The following is a 13,634-nucleotide window of genomic DNA, read 5'->3' as shown; positions in this document are numbered from 1 at the left end:
CCAGCTAATTTTTGTAATTTTTAGTAGAGACAGGGTTTCACCATGTTGGCCAGGCTGGTCTTGGAACTCCTGACCTCAGGTGATCCACCTGCCTTGGCCTCCCAAAGTGCTGGGATTACAGGCGTGAGCAACTGCACCCGGCCTTTTTCTTTTTTGAGACGGAGTCTTGCTCTGTTGCCTAGGCTGGAGTGCAGTGGCGTGGTCTCAGCTCATTGCAACTTCTGCCTCCTGGGTTCAAGCAATTCTCCTGCTTCAGCCTCCTGAATAGCTGGGATTACAGGAGCATGTCACCCATGCCTGGCTTATTTTTGTTTTTAGTAGAGAAGGGGTTTCACCTTGTTAGCCAGGGTGGTCTGGAACTCCTGACGTCAGGTGATCTGCCCGTCTCAGCCTCCCAAAGTGCTGGGATTACAGGTGTGAGCCACCACGCCTGACCAGATAATCAATTTTCATTGACCTAATGACTTTTCCTCTTTTTTTTTTGAGATAGGGTCTCACCCTGATGCCCAGGCTGGAGTGTAGTGGTGTAGCCCCAACCACCTGGGCTTAAGCAATCTGCCCACCTCAGCCTACAGGCATTTGCCACCACACCCAGGTAAATTCAGTATTTTTGTAGACACAAAATGTTGCTGGGCAGCCCATGTTGCCCACGCTGGTCTCGAGCTCCTAGGCTCAAGGGGTCCAGCTACCTTGGCCTCCCAAAGTACTGGGATTATAGACCAGAGCCACCACGCCCGGCCCAGGTGATTTTATTTATTTGGTTTTATTTATTTTTTTGAGACGGAATCTTGCTCTGTTGCCCAGGCTGGAGTGCAGTGGTGTGATCTTAGCTCACTGTAACCTCGGCCTCCTGGGTTCAGGCGATTCTTCCTCCTCAGCCCCCCGGGTAGCTAAGATTACAGGCTCGCACCACCACACCCGACTAATTTTTTGTGTTTTGAGTAGAGACGGGGTTTCACCATGTTGCACAGGCTGGTCTCGAACTCCTGACCCCAAGTGATCCTCCTGCCTTGGCCTCCCAAAGTGCTGGGATTATAGGCGTGAGCCACCGTGCCCAGCCCCCAAGTGACTTTAAATTCTAACCTTGTGACCTTGGGCCTTTTCACCCCTGACCTCCCCCATGGAATCCTGAACACATCTCAATGCATTAAGCACCAACCGGGGACACACCCTTGACCTTGAGTTATGACCTTTAGTCTTTGACCTCTTTTGCCAGGCCTGACCCCTGGCCCTTCAACCCAGACCCCCAACCCACCTTTGTCTTCCCATGAGCTCCTACCTGCTCGGTGCATGAGGCGCCAGCATCAAAGTAGGGGGTCTTGAGTGGGCTGTGCTCCGAGGCCCCCAGAGTGAAGAGCTGGGAGGGCTGTAGTGGGAGAGCGGCGGGGAGGTCAGGAACTGCCCCCACCACCCAGCCAGCTTCTCCCTGCCAGGCCCCTCCCAGCCCTGGGGTGGGTGTGGAGGTGGGGATAGCTTGGGCTCCAGGGAAAGTGCTCACCATCTCCTGTGCCTCCAGCTTCGCTTTTGGGGTCGGCGGCTTGTAGGAGGGAGGTCCCTCCAGGCTGTGGGGTAGGAGGTAGGTCAAGTGGAGATTAAGACCCAGGCATCCCTCTGACTCCGGGGTTATGGCACATGCTGTTCCCTCTACCTGGGTCTCCCTTTCCCCTGCCCCCTTTTCTTGCCTGGAGTAAGAGTTTTTATTCATTCCATGAATTCCTCTTTTTCCCGGAAGCCTTCAGGTTTCCCCAGCAGATCAGGAATTCCTGTTACACGGACATACCTAGCTGTACTTCCCCCTCAGGGCACTTACTGAATTTGTACTTGAAATGTTATTTATAATTACCATGCCCCACTGTGAGCTCTGGGAGGGAAAAATCATCTGTGTTGGGCTGGGGGCGGTGGCTCACACCTGTAATCCCAGCACTTTGGGAGGCTGAGGCGGGCGGATCACCTGAGGACAGCAGTTCGAGACCGGCCTGGCCAACATGGTGAAATGCCATCTCCCCAAAAAATACAAAAATTAGCTGGGCATGGTGGTGCATGTCTGTAATCCCAGCTACTCAAGAGGCTGAGGCACAAGAATCGCTTGAACTCGGGAGGCAGAGGTTGCAGTGAGCTGAGATCACTCCACTCCAGCCTGTGCGATAGAGTGAGATGCCATCTCAAAAATTAAAAAAAGAAAGAAAGAAAGATCAGCCGGGCGTGGTGGCTCACACCTGTAATCCCAGCACTTTGGGAGGCCGAGGCGGGCAGATCACCTGAGGTCAGGAGTGTGAGACCAGCCTGACCAACATGGAGAAACCCTGTCCCTACTAAAAATACAAAATTAGCCGGGCATGGTGGCGCATGCCTGTAATCCCAGCTACTCGGGAGGCTGAGGCAGGAGAATTGCTTGAACCCGGGAGGTGGAGGTTGCGGTGAGCCGAGATCACGCTATTGCACTCCAGCCTGGGAAAAAAGAGCGAAACTCCACCTCAAAAAGAAAAAAAAAAAAAAGAAAGAAAAGAAAAAAAAGAAAGATCTGGGTCGTCAGCAAGGTGTCTCCAGAATCCACTATGAGGAGTTCAGTAAATATTTGTGAAAAGAATGAATGAATAAATGAAGTGCCTTCCTGTCCTTCAAATTAGGTTAAAGTTCCTGTCCCTCATTCTACACACCCACAGACCAAAGCATACAGTAATGACAGGTGCTTACGATGCTTTCCGTCAGCTCACATGTCCCCTCTTCCAGGAAGCCCTCCCTGACCATCCAGCCTGGGTCAGATGCCCCCTCTGGCTTCTCAGAGCTTGCTCAACTGCCCTATCCCATCACTGGTCATGCTACACCATCACTGTCTGGAGACAGTTTTGTCTCCTCCTCCATATTGTGAGCTCCAGGCCTTCTCGGACACACTGGGTCACGGCATGGAGCTGCGCACAGAGGAGATCAGCAGCAAGTTATTGGTTTGAACTAACTAGATGATTAAGACAGTGGTGTAACAGACCTTCCTGTGCATCAGAAAAACTTAGGGAGCTTGTGGTAAATACAGATTCCAGGCTGGGCATGGTGGCTCACGCCTGTAATCCGAGCACTTTGGGAGGCTGATGTGGGCGGATCACCTGAGGTCAGGAGTTCAAGACCAGCCTGGGCAACATGGCAAAACCATGTCTCTACAAAAATACAAAAACTAGCTAGGTGTGGTGGTACGTGTCTGTGGTCCCATTTACTTGGGAGGCTGCGGTAGGAAGATTGGTTGAGCTCAGGAGGCGAAGGTTGCAGTGAGCTCAGATTATACCACTGAACTCTAGCCTGAGGGACAGAGTGAGATCCTGTCTCAAAAAAACAAATTTTGTATAGCTCGCATACCTCAGACTGCTCTGAGCTATTTTTCTTTTCTTTTTTTTTTTACAAGGTCTCACTCTGTTGGCCAGACTGGAGTACAGTGGTGTGATCATAGCTCACTGCAGCCTCCACATGCCCCCACCCCCACCTCAGCCCACCCAAGTAGCTGGGACTACAGGCACGGGCTACCAGGTCTGGGTAATTTTTGTATTTTTTTTGTAGAGGCAGGTTTTGCCATGTTGCCCAGGCTGGTCTCGAACTCCTGAGCTCAAGTTATCTACTTGGGTTGGCTTCCCAAAGTGCTGGGATTACAGGTGTGAGGCACCGTGCCCAGTCTTTTATTTTTTAAGATACAGGGTCTTGCTCTGTCACCCAGGCTAGAGTGCAGTGGCATGATCATAGCTCATTGCAGACTTGAGCTCCTGGGCTCAAGTGACCTCCCACCCCAGCCTCCTGAGGAGCTGGACCACAGGTGTGCACCACTATGCCTGGCTAATTTTGTTTCTTTTATTTTTTTAGAGACGGTGTCTCACTTTGATGTTCAGTCTGGTCTCAAACCACTAGCAACAAAAGCCTTGGCCTTCCAAAGTGCTGGCATTGGCTGGGCGCAGTGGCTCATGCTTGTGATCTTAGCACTTTGGGAGGCCGAGGCGGGTGGATCACTTGAGGTCAGGAGTTCAAGAGTAGCCTGGCCAACATGGTGAAACTCCGTCTCTACTAAAAATACAAAAATTAGCCGGGCGTGGTGGCGCGCATCTGTAATCCCAGCTACTCGAGAGGCTGAGGCTGGAGAATCGCTTGAACCAGGGAGGCGGAGGTTGCAGTGAGCCGAGATGGCGCCTTGGCACTCCAGCCAGGGCGACAGACCAAGACTCCATCTTAAACAAAAACAAAAACAAAACAAAGTGCTGGGATTAGAGGCAGGAGCCACCCTGCCTGACCCACCCTGCCTGATCAGTGTTACTCTTTATCTTCAGGTTTCTGGAATTTGTGATACAAAGAGCAATGGATAGCCAATCAATAGCTTACGTTATTTTAATGTAAATTCTCCATAACAATTTAGGAACAGCCCTTTCTTCTTTTATTAACAACCGGCCAGCCATGGTGGCTCATGCCTGTAATCCCAGCACTTTTGGAGTCTGAGGAGGGGGGATCCCGAGGTCAGGAGATAGAGACCATCCTGGCTAACACAGTGAAACCCTGTCTCTACTAAAAATCCAAAAAATTAGCTGGGCATGGTGGTGGGCGCCTGTATTCCCAGCTACTCCGGAGGCTGAGGCAGGAGAATTGCTTTAACCTGGGAGGCAGAGCTTGCAGTGAGCTGAGATTGCATCACTGTACTCCAGCCTCGGTGACAGAGTGAGACTCCGTCACACACACAAAAAAAATGTAGTAGGATCCTGGGCTCCGATGAGTCTTTACAGAGCGGAGCAGTCAGAGCCACCCTGCGTGGCCATTTTTTTTTTTTTTTGTAGATGGGGGTGGTCTTCCTATGTTACCCAGACTGGGCTCAAATTCCTGGGCTCAAACGATTGATCTCCCCACTTCAGCCTCCAAAAGTGCTGGGATGACAGGTGTAAGCCACTGTGCCTGGCCCCCAGCTAATTTTTAAATTCAATGCCATACTTTATAGCAGAGAGAAACCCATACCTCCCTACTCCATTGAGACCCCAGTTCCTTTAGGCCTGTCTGTTTCACACAGCCATTATGGAGAATTTTCTCCCACCCTCACCCCTACCCCATACTCCTCAGTTCTTCGACCCCTCTCCCATCCCCGTCTCAGGGCCCATCACCGTCTCAGGGCCCATCACTTACTCTTCGTCCTCCTCTGCCCCCTGCAGTGTCTGCTCCTTCCGCTGCTGCCGGCAGATAAGGATGCCTGTGGCAGCCACAGCAGTAGCAATGATGGCGGCGATGATGCCCCCGATGATGCCGCCTGTGGCCCCTGCGCCTGCTGTGTTGGGGGTCTCTGCAAGGAGAGGGACAGCGTGAGGGGGTCTCCAGGAGGAAGCCACAGCTCCTTATTCCAAGCGACCATCCCACCCCACATCATCGCCTGCCTGTCTATGTCCTCTCCCACGGGCAGGGGACATTCTTTCATTCAACTCAAACTGCTGAGTGTGAGGAAGGAGCGAGGATGTGTGCCCCGCATGGGAGATGAGTGGAGAACAAAACATACAAAGTGTCTACCTTCATGGAACTTTGATTCTGGTTGGGCAGGGAGAACAACAGTAAGCAAACCAGTACAATAGCTCACATGCCAGATGGGAGTAAGTCACGGGGGATACAAAAATATAGAGTGCGGAAGTGATAGGAGGTGCAAAGTGGGGTCCCCGAAGGTAGTGGGAGGGCCTCTACCTTACTGTAAGGTGACAACTGAGCAAGGGCCTGAAAGAGACACCGGGGATGAGTCATGAGAGTGTCTCGGGGTATCGCAGGCAGCGCAAACAGCCAGCGGCCCTGCAGGAGGCTTGTGGGGCTCTATGGTTTTTTTTGAGACGGTCTCGCTTTGTCACCCAGGCTAGAGTGCAGTGGCATGATCACCACCAACTGTAGCCCCAATCTCCTGGGCTCAAGCGATCTTCCCACCTCACCCTCCGGAGTGGCTGGAACTACAGGCATGTGCCGCCAGGCCCAACTTTTTTTTTTTTTTTTTTTGAATTTTTTGTAGAGATGGGGTTTTGCCATGTTGCCCAGGCTGGTCTTGAACTCCTGGGCTCAAGTGATCCTCCCGCCTCAGCCTCCCAACGTTCTGGGATTATGCCGTGCTCGGTCTGCCTTCTATTGTTTTTAAAGAACAGCAAGTAGACTGTGTAGCTGGGGCAGAATGAGGCGGGGCAGAGTGGGAAGATGAGAGGAGAGGAGACAGGACCAGGGGCGGCTAGAAGGCAGAGAATGCGGGGGCAGAATTCTGGGATCCAGAATCACCTCTGGGGACTAGAATCTCCTTCCACTTATCAGGAAGGGGGTTAGGGCTGGGGGCAGTGACTGACGCCTGTAATCCCAGCGCTTTGGGAGGGCGAGGCGGGCGGATTGTTCAAGACCAGCCAGGGCAACGAGCACAAGACCTCATCTCTAGAAAAAATTTTAAAAATTAGCCGGGGGCTAGCCGGGCGCGTTGGTTCACGCCTGTAATCCCAGCACTTTGGGAGGCCAAGGTGGGTGGATTACCTGAGGTTGGGAGTTTGAGACCAGCCTGACCAACATGGAGAAACCCTGTCTGTACTAAAAATACAAAATATTAGCTGGACATGCTAGCGCGCGCCTGTAATCCCAGCTACTCAGGAGGCTGAGGCAGGAGAATTGCTTGAACCTGGGAAGCGGAGGTTGCCGTGAGCCAAGATCGCGCCATTGCACTCCAGCCTGGATAAGAGTGAAACTCCGTCTTAAAAAAAAAAAAAAAAAAAAAATTAGCCAGGGGCCAGCCACAGTGACTCATACCTGTCATCCCAGCACTTTTGGAGGCTGAAGTGGGAGGATTGATCGCTTGAGCCCAGGAGTTTGAGCCCAATCTGGGTAATATAGGGAGACCACCCCACTTCTTAAAAAAAAAAAAGGCTGGGTGCGTTACTCAGGAGGCTGAGACAGGAGAATTGCTTGAACTTGGGAGGTGGAGGGTGCAGTGAGCCGAGATCGTACCACTGCACTCCAGCCTGGGTAACAGAGCTAGACACCGTCTCAAAAAAAAAAAAAAAAAAAAAAGGCAAGACAGGAAAAGGGGTCGAGAAGCAAGAAGCCTGTTTGCTCCTGGGCCTCTCCTTCCTTGCTAGCACCTCCCATTTCCATTTCTCAAGTCTTTCCTAATGGAAGAGTTTTTGGAGCGGTTACCCGTTTACTTGCCAATTTCCATACTAGACTGTGTGCCCGAGGTTCGGCACACAGTAGGTGTTTGGTGGGTGTGTAAGGAGGACTCAGCATGGCACTGAAGGATCCACTGTGTGCCAGGCAGACCCAATTCCCCGCCCCTGCCCTCCGGTTGTCCGGGTGGGGTGGGTGGGTGAGTACAGACAACAAACAACCAGAGGAAGTAACAAGTATGGAAGAGCCCGTGGGGGTCACGCATGCATCGGCCTCACTCTCCAGATGAGGAAGCTTCCAGAGGACGCTGGACTGTTGGATCTCCACTGCTCCCGTTCCACAGCCTGGCATCCTCTGGAGGGCTTCAGAGGGTGGGGGAGTGAGAGAGAGAGACTGCCCCTCGGTCCACACACACACCTTCATCCTAAACATACTGCTGCTATTCTTGTGGTCATTATGGCCGTGCACACCGGAGGACGGGACTGGGTCTGTGCAGGCCACAGCTGCAGCCCCAGCACCGCCTGGCACAGGGCTTGGTGGGGTCTGTGGAGGTCGATGAGGCTGCATGAGGGCATCACGGGCATGTCCTTACTGGGTCCCACGACAGCCTTGTGAGACTGATGGAAACACCTGCCCCGTGTTACAGAGGAGGCACGGAGGCTTGGGAGAGCAGAGGTGACGTGGGTAAAAACCTGTCCCTTACTGAGCCTGGGAGTTCAAGGACCAAGGGCCGCCCCCTCCGTCTTTGCTTTTCCAGTTGAGAGGAGCTGGAGGGAGCTGCCGCCACTCCCAGGGAGCCACTGAAAAGTCCCCTGGGGTGATCCCTGGGGGCAAGGATGGAGAAGGAGGGGAGCCACAGTCGGGGTGGCCAGAGGTGGGACTTCCCCAGCACCCCCCTGCCTGCCCCATGCCCTTAGGGCCCCTAAGAATGGGAGTGGGGAGCAGCCCTCCCCTCCCGAGACCCCCAGCAACCTGGGGGAGTTGAGGTCTGAGGCTCCATTGGATCACAGCCCTCTGGCCTCATTCTCTCAGGACGCAGGGAACCTGGCTGAGCCCCTGCTGTCCCCACCCCCACCTCCACCCGAGGGCCCAGGAGTCCAGAGAACTCCTGCCTCTGACGGGTCTGGCCACACCATCCAGAAAGGCAGCCTCTGTCCTGGGACCCAAGAGTCCAAATGTCCAGGCCTCTGAGTCCCCAGTCCAGTGACCTGAATCCTAGTTGCATGAGCCTCGCGGTTCTCGGCCATCCAGTGCGTCTTTCAAGGATCCAAGTGGTCCGAGCCCCACAGCCTTCCCCAGTCTAACCCCTGCCAGGCTCTCGTTCCCCGGGGGCGTGGATCAGCTCTTCCCAGCCCTGGGACCTAGGAGTCCCTGTCCCACCCTCTCTTTCCCCAACATGCAAGGAGGGGGTCTGATGTATTACAAGACACCCCTGATGTTTTCCTCCAAGGCATTTATTAACTCCTGAGTGTCACGGGGCCAGGGGAAGGCTGGAGCCAAAACCAAGTCTCTGGGGGCGGGGGTCCTCTCTGGATCCCCACTACTCAGCTCCCCGGGCTCCCCATGCAGCCCTAGAGACGGGAGAAGTCCAGTGTGCCGTTCCACCTCCCTCCAAGTCCCAAGAAAGTGGGAGGCAGTGTTCCACTCCAGTGTCGTCCAGACGAACAAGTCCAACCAGTCTGGAACCCTAGGCCGGCGTGGTCTGGTCGGGGGCGGGAGGGCCGGGCCTGGCTCTGTCTCTGTCTGTGTCCAGGTCACACATAAACTGCCCGCCGTGAGATGAGGGAGCCGTCCAGCTGGGACTCCATGTCATCCTCGAGTGCTGGGGGTGGAGGCAACATGAGGCCTTTCTCTGCCTTCTCTTCCTCCTCCTCCTCCTCCTCCTCCTCCTCCTTGCCATCTGGTTCCATGGGACCAGGGACTACTGGTGTCCAGAAGACGGGGTCCCCATTTCCCAACACCTGAGTTTTCGGATCGTAGAATCCCCCGTCGCCACTGGCTCCTCCTCCTGCTCCTCCAGGGCTCTTCCTCCTCCTCCTCACCCTCAGCAGGATGAAGGCCAAGGACCCCCCAGCCAGAAGCAGCAGCACCAGCAGTGTCCCCCCCACGGCCCCCCACACCAGCGGGCCCACATCTCGGGGCGAGGCCCTGGGGGTTTCTGAGGAGAGAGAGGAGGGGTGAGAGAGAGAGAGAAAGGGAGACACAAGATCACGAGGATAGCTCTGGGGAGTGAGGGGTGGGGGAGATGCAGGATAGGCGGGGATGGAGGGAGCGAGAGTGACCAGAATTAGGGGGTGACTCTAGGCAGAAGAATGGAGGAGGAGTAGGGGGGAAGGAGAAGCCCCTCCGCCCTTCACTACAGCCTGAGCACCACTTTGTACAAGGAGGGGGATGCCAACCAGTGGTCCCCAGGTGTTAGTGTTTTGCAAAATTTAAATTGCTAGCCAACCTTTCAAAAATCAGGCGATTTCACTTAAAAATCCAGGTTTCTCTTAGGGGGGACAAATCAGATCTAGCAACACCAAACTCCCATGTCTGGCGATCGCCGTAGCTGAGTGGAAGCTGGCTACTCGGATGCAATAGATCTGGCCACCTGGTCACTGGCCAGGACCCAGGTGCCATCTGACTTCGCAGCCCTCCCTGAATGTGCTGTGGGGTCCTCACAAAGCTATGAGCTTGGGGGCACACCCCCTCGGGGGAGGACAGCTGGGTTTCAGTGGGAGGCTGTCTGATCCCAAAGCTCTCTGCAGAGGGCCACAGATTCCTGATAATTCTGCCCTCTTGAGTGGCTGGGAGCATTTATTCCAAGTGCCGTGGCTGCCTCATCTCTAGGCCACTTATCCCCAGTGTGTAAAATGGGGTTCTCACAGACCGGGACAGTGGGACTTCCTTAGTGCTCCCTGCAGGGGCTGAGCAGGTGGGGATGGGGGATGGGAGGTAGTGGGGAGGCGGAGAGAGAGAGGAAGCCATGAAGTGGTGAGGAGGGAAGTGTGAGCACGGAGGGATGGGGCTCCTGGGCCCCAAGCCAGGGACAGAAGTCAATGTAACCAGAACCTACCCACCTCCACTTCCCCCATCCCTGCATGCAAGGCATAACTGGGACAGACGGGGGTGGGGGGTTCACCCACACCTGACCCCACCTCTACACCTCGACACACAGGAGGGGCTGAGACCCAGGAAGGACATCTGTTTCTGTTGTTTTCAAACAGGGGGTCATGACCCAGCGGGCTGTCAAATCAGCTTAGTGACTCACAAATAGCATTAAAAAAAAGGAGGATAAAATCTTTTTTGGTGGGGGTAGGGTGGTATATATGTCTCTAACTATACACTGGGTTGAGGAGTGAAACAGATTTTTCTCCTGTGCTGGTCACTAACTGGACCAGGTTGAGCCTATCTTGGGAGGCTTGTCTCTGTTTCTGGAGGTGGCATTGGTCTTTTGGAACTCGAAGCTGAGTCTGTTCATATGTCTAGGGTTCAAAGCTCTGAATCAGGCTTAGTGTGGTGGCTCATGCCTGTAATCCCAGCACTTTGGGAGGCCAAAGCTGGAGGAATGCTTTGAGGCCAGGAGTTCAAGACCAGCCTGGCCAACATAGCGAGACCCTGTCTCTATTAAAAATAAAAAGTTCTCTGAGTCTCCCTAAAGATAGATCTGTCCTGTGGTGCGGCATTCGTATCCTATGTTCGTGCTGCTGTGGACTCCATACTGTGTCTCTGTGACGACTCTGTGTGTGCCTGGATGTGGGTTCGTGGCTCAGAGACCCTCTGAGAGTGACCCCAGGAGCTTTGAGTGTGTCTCCTCTGGCTGTGGCTGTCGGGGCACTCACTGCTTGAGATGGGATTTCTAGAGTGCTTGGAGCATGCACGTTTCTGCAGGCATTATCTGAAGGCACGTGTCTTTGTAATGGTGTTATTGGCTGGGGGTGGCCCTGTGGCCACCATCGTGGGGAGGTGGGGGTGTCTTTCCACAGCGCTGAGTCTTTCTCTATTGCGTCTGTGTTCTGCAGGCTCTGACCTTGGAGCCACCTGCTGGGTGTGTGGGCAGGGGATCAGCTTGTCAGGTGTATCTGAGGTAGAGGTTAGGAGTGTATTTCCAGTTCGGTGTCTGTCTGGGCGGGTGGAGCTGACCCTCCCCTGGGTGTGCTACTGAGGGCAGGGACTGTGGCTCATTCACCATTGTATTCCCAACCTCAGCAAGAGTGCCTAGCAAACAGGAAACACATATTTGTTGAATGAGAATCTCCCTAACGGACTTTCTGGAGAATTTCGGAGGAGTTTCGGGGAGTTTCGGGAGAGTTCCCAGGGACAAGCTCCTCCCAGGATGTCTTTGATTTTCCGTCTGAGGGTCTGTGAGTGAGGGATGACATTCCTCCGTGTGCAGCCGTTGCTGTCCTGGATTAGTTTTGCCCCCCAGCATGTCTGTGTGACATCTCCCTCCGGGGACTTGTGTGCATCCTCGCGCGCCAGGCAAGCCCAGAGCGGGACAGCTGTCTCTCTGGGTTTGCTGTCTGTGACAGTGTTTCCCACAGGGGTGTCCTATCTCCCTGGCTGTATCTGGATTCCTGAAGAGGGGTCTGTTTTCCCTCGGGTGTCCCTGCAAGTTTGTGTGCATTCTAAGATTATGACTCAGTAAGGGGGTCTGCTTCTGTCCCTCCGTGGCTAGTCTGTCTGCATGACAGGGACAGCCTCTGTCTGGGAGTTTGTCCCTACACCTTCAGTCATGTTTCTGGGGGGCCTGCACATTGCGTGTTTGCACAGGTGTGCTGCATGGACCGTCGCCCTGGGGTGTTTCTAAGAATGTCTTTTTCTGGCCAGGCGCAGTGGCTCATGCATATAATCCCAGCACTTCGTGAGGCCGAGGCGGGTGGATCACCTGAGGTCAGCAGTTCGAGACCAGCCTGACCAATACGGTGAAACCCTGTCTCTACTAAAAATACAAAACTTAGCCGGGTTTGGTGGTGAGCGCATATAGTCCCAGCTACTCAGGAGGCTGAGGCAGGATAATTGCTTGAACCCGGGAGGTGGAGGTTGCGGTGAGCTGAGATTGTGCCAATGCACTTCAGCCTGGGCGACAGAGCGAGACTCCATCTCAAAAAAAAAAAAAAAAAAAAAAAGAATGTCCCTTTCCAGGTGTCATCTGGCTTCGTTCAGTCTATCTTGGCTGGTGCCACTGTCCTCCTGGGTGTGTCTTGATGACAATGGGTTTGAGCATGCAGGGTTACCATCCAGGTGAGTGTCTGGATTCTGATGCATCTCTGCAACAGAATTTCTCAGCACAGGGAGTGTCTGTGGCTGTGGATCCTGCCAGCTGTGGCTCTGACAGGAGGGGTCTCTGGCCCTATCTCCAGGACCCAGGGGTCTCTCTGTCCCAGGAAGCATGGCTCTGTTAACAGTCCCAGCTGCGCTCTAGGTGTGTGGCTCTGCAGTTGTGAGTTTGACCCAGTTTCCATCACTGGGTGATGGTCTGGCTTTGTGCTTTTCCTCTTTGGCTCTGTGCCTTGGGGCCGGATTGTGTTTCTGGGGGTGGGAGCTCTTGGTTTCTGTCTCTTTGAAGTTTGCATGCCTGACTCTAGGTGTGCGTCTTTCTCAGGAGCTGGAGCCCAGGGCAGCTTCCTCGGGTCTATTCGTGAGGACCCTACCCAGGCCTCTACTTTCTAGGAACCCCGAGCAAAGTCCTCAACCCCCCAACTCTGCTGCCTTCACCTACCCCGACACCCCAAATCCAGACCCCAGTCTGAGGCCATGAGGGGAAGGCCAACCCTCATCTCCCCTCAGCCAGGCGGGTCTGCATCCCTCCCAGGCCGGCGGCGCAGCCTCCCCCAGTGCAGCCCCAAATCCTGAAGGGCAGAACTCCAGGGGAGCGGACCCAGGTCCCCACACACGGCCCCCAAGACCCACTCACCTCGGACAAAGATGACCTGCTCAGCGCGGCCCATGCCCACGGCATTGGTGACTGTGCAGACGAAGGTGGTATTGAACAGACTGTCCACTGCGTGGATGACCAGCTGGGAGCCCTGGGCCACTGCGGAGGTCGGGAAGGTGCCTGAGGTCCTGGAGGGGTGTGGGGTCAGGTGAGAGGGATACCAAGGTCGAGAGGGGAGCACAGGCCTCATCCCTAAAGATACACCCACCAGGAGCCAAGCTCCAGGGACCTAAGTACTCCCGGAGACCCCAAATTGCCAAAATGCAAGCTCCCTTCATCCTGGAGGACTTAGGAGTTTAGGCCCAGCCCCTCCTCCCTTAGACCCAGGAGTCCAGGCCCACAGCCCCGCCTCCCGCAGACCCAGGGTTCTGAGACCACGTGACTCACGTGCTCCAGTCATAGCCCGTGGGCTCTGGGTTGCTGCGGACGTCACAGCTCAGGGTGGCATCAGTACGGCCGAGGTACCAGTTGTCATCATAGCCGGAGATGGACACTTCAGGAGGGTCTGGGGGAAATGGGGGGACTGGATCAGCAAGGAGGAGAATCCCAGAACGGGTGGACAAGTTAGCAGATAGACAGGAATGCTAAAGAAACG

The 13,634-nt window shown here is 54.6% G+C and overlaps 1 protein-coding gene across 4 annotated transcripts in view; it reads right to left on the bottom strand.

The window, feature by feature from the left end:
• Window positions 1-13,634, bottom strand: part of NECTIN2 (nectin cell adhesion molecule 2) — a 42,901-nt gene that overhangs the window by 1,718 nt on the left and 27,549 nt on the right. Inside the window, exons 4-9 of one of the 4 annotated variants that reach the window (XM_055369704.2) lie at window positions 13,427-13,544; window positions 13,019-13,167; window positions 6,635-6,706; window positions 5,137-5,290; window positions 1,499-1,562; window positions 1,280-1,366 (exon numbers count right to left, since the gene is read on the bottom strand). In XM_055369704.2, the coding sequence (XP_055225679.1) occupies window positions 1,280-1,366; window positions 1,499-1,562; window positions 5,137-5,290; window positions 6,635-6,706; window positions 13,019-13,167; window positions 13,427-13,544 (644 nt within the window). Of the gene's footprint in view, window positions 1-1,279; window positions 1,367-1,498; window positions 1,563-3,835; window positions 4,200-5,136; window positions 5,291-6,634; window positions 6,707-8,555; window positions 9,278-13,018; window positions 13,168-13,426; window positions 13,545-13,634 lie in introns of those variants that run through there. The other 3 variants (XM_004060937.5, XM_063701443.1, XM_004060936.5) reach the window with 3 other exon arrangements.

This window comes from Gorilla gorilla, chromosome 20, assembly GCF_029281585.2.
Source record: "Gorilla gorilla gorilla isolate KB3781 chromosome 20, NHGRI_mGorGor1-v2.1_pri, whole genome shotgun sequence".
Classification (NCBI taxonomy): domain Eukaryota; kingdom Metazoa; phylum Chordata; class Mammalia; order Primates; family Hominidae; genus Gorilla; species Gorilla gorilla.
The sequence above is the reverse complement of the archived record's forward strand: the minus strand, read 5'-3'. Positions and strand labels throughout refer to the sequence as shown.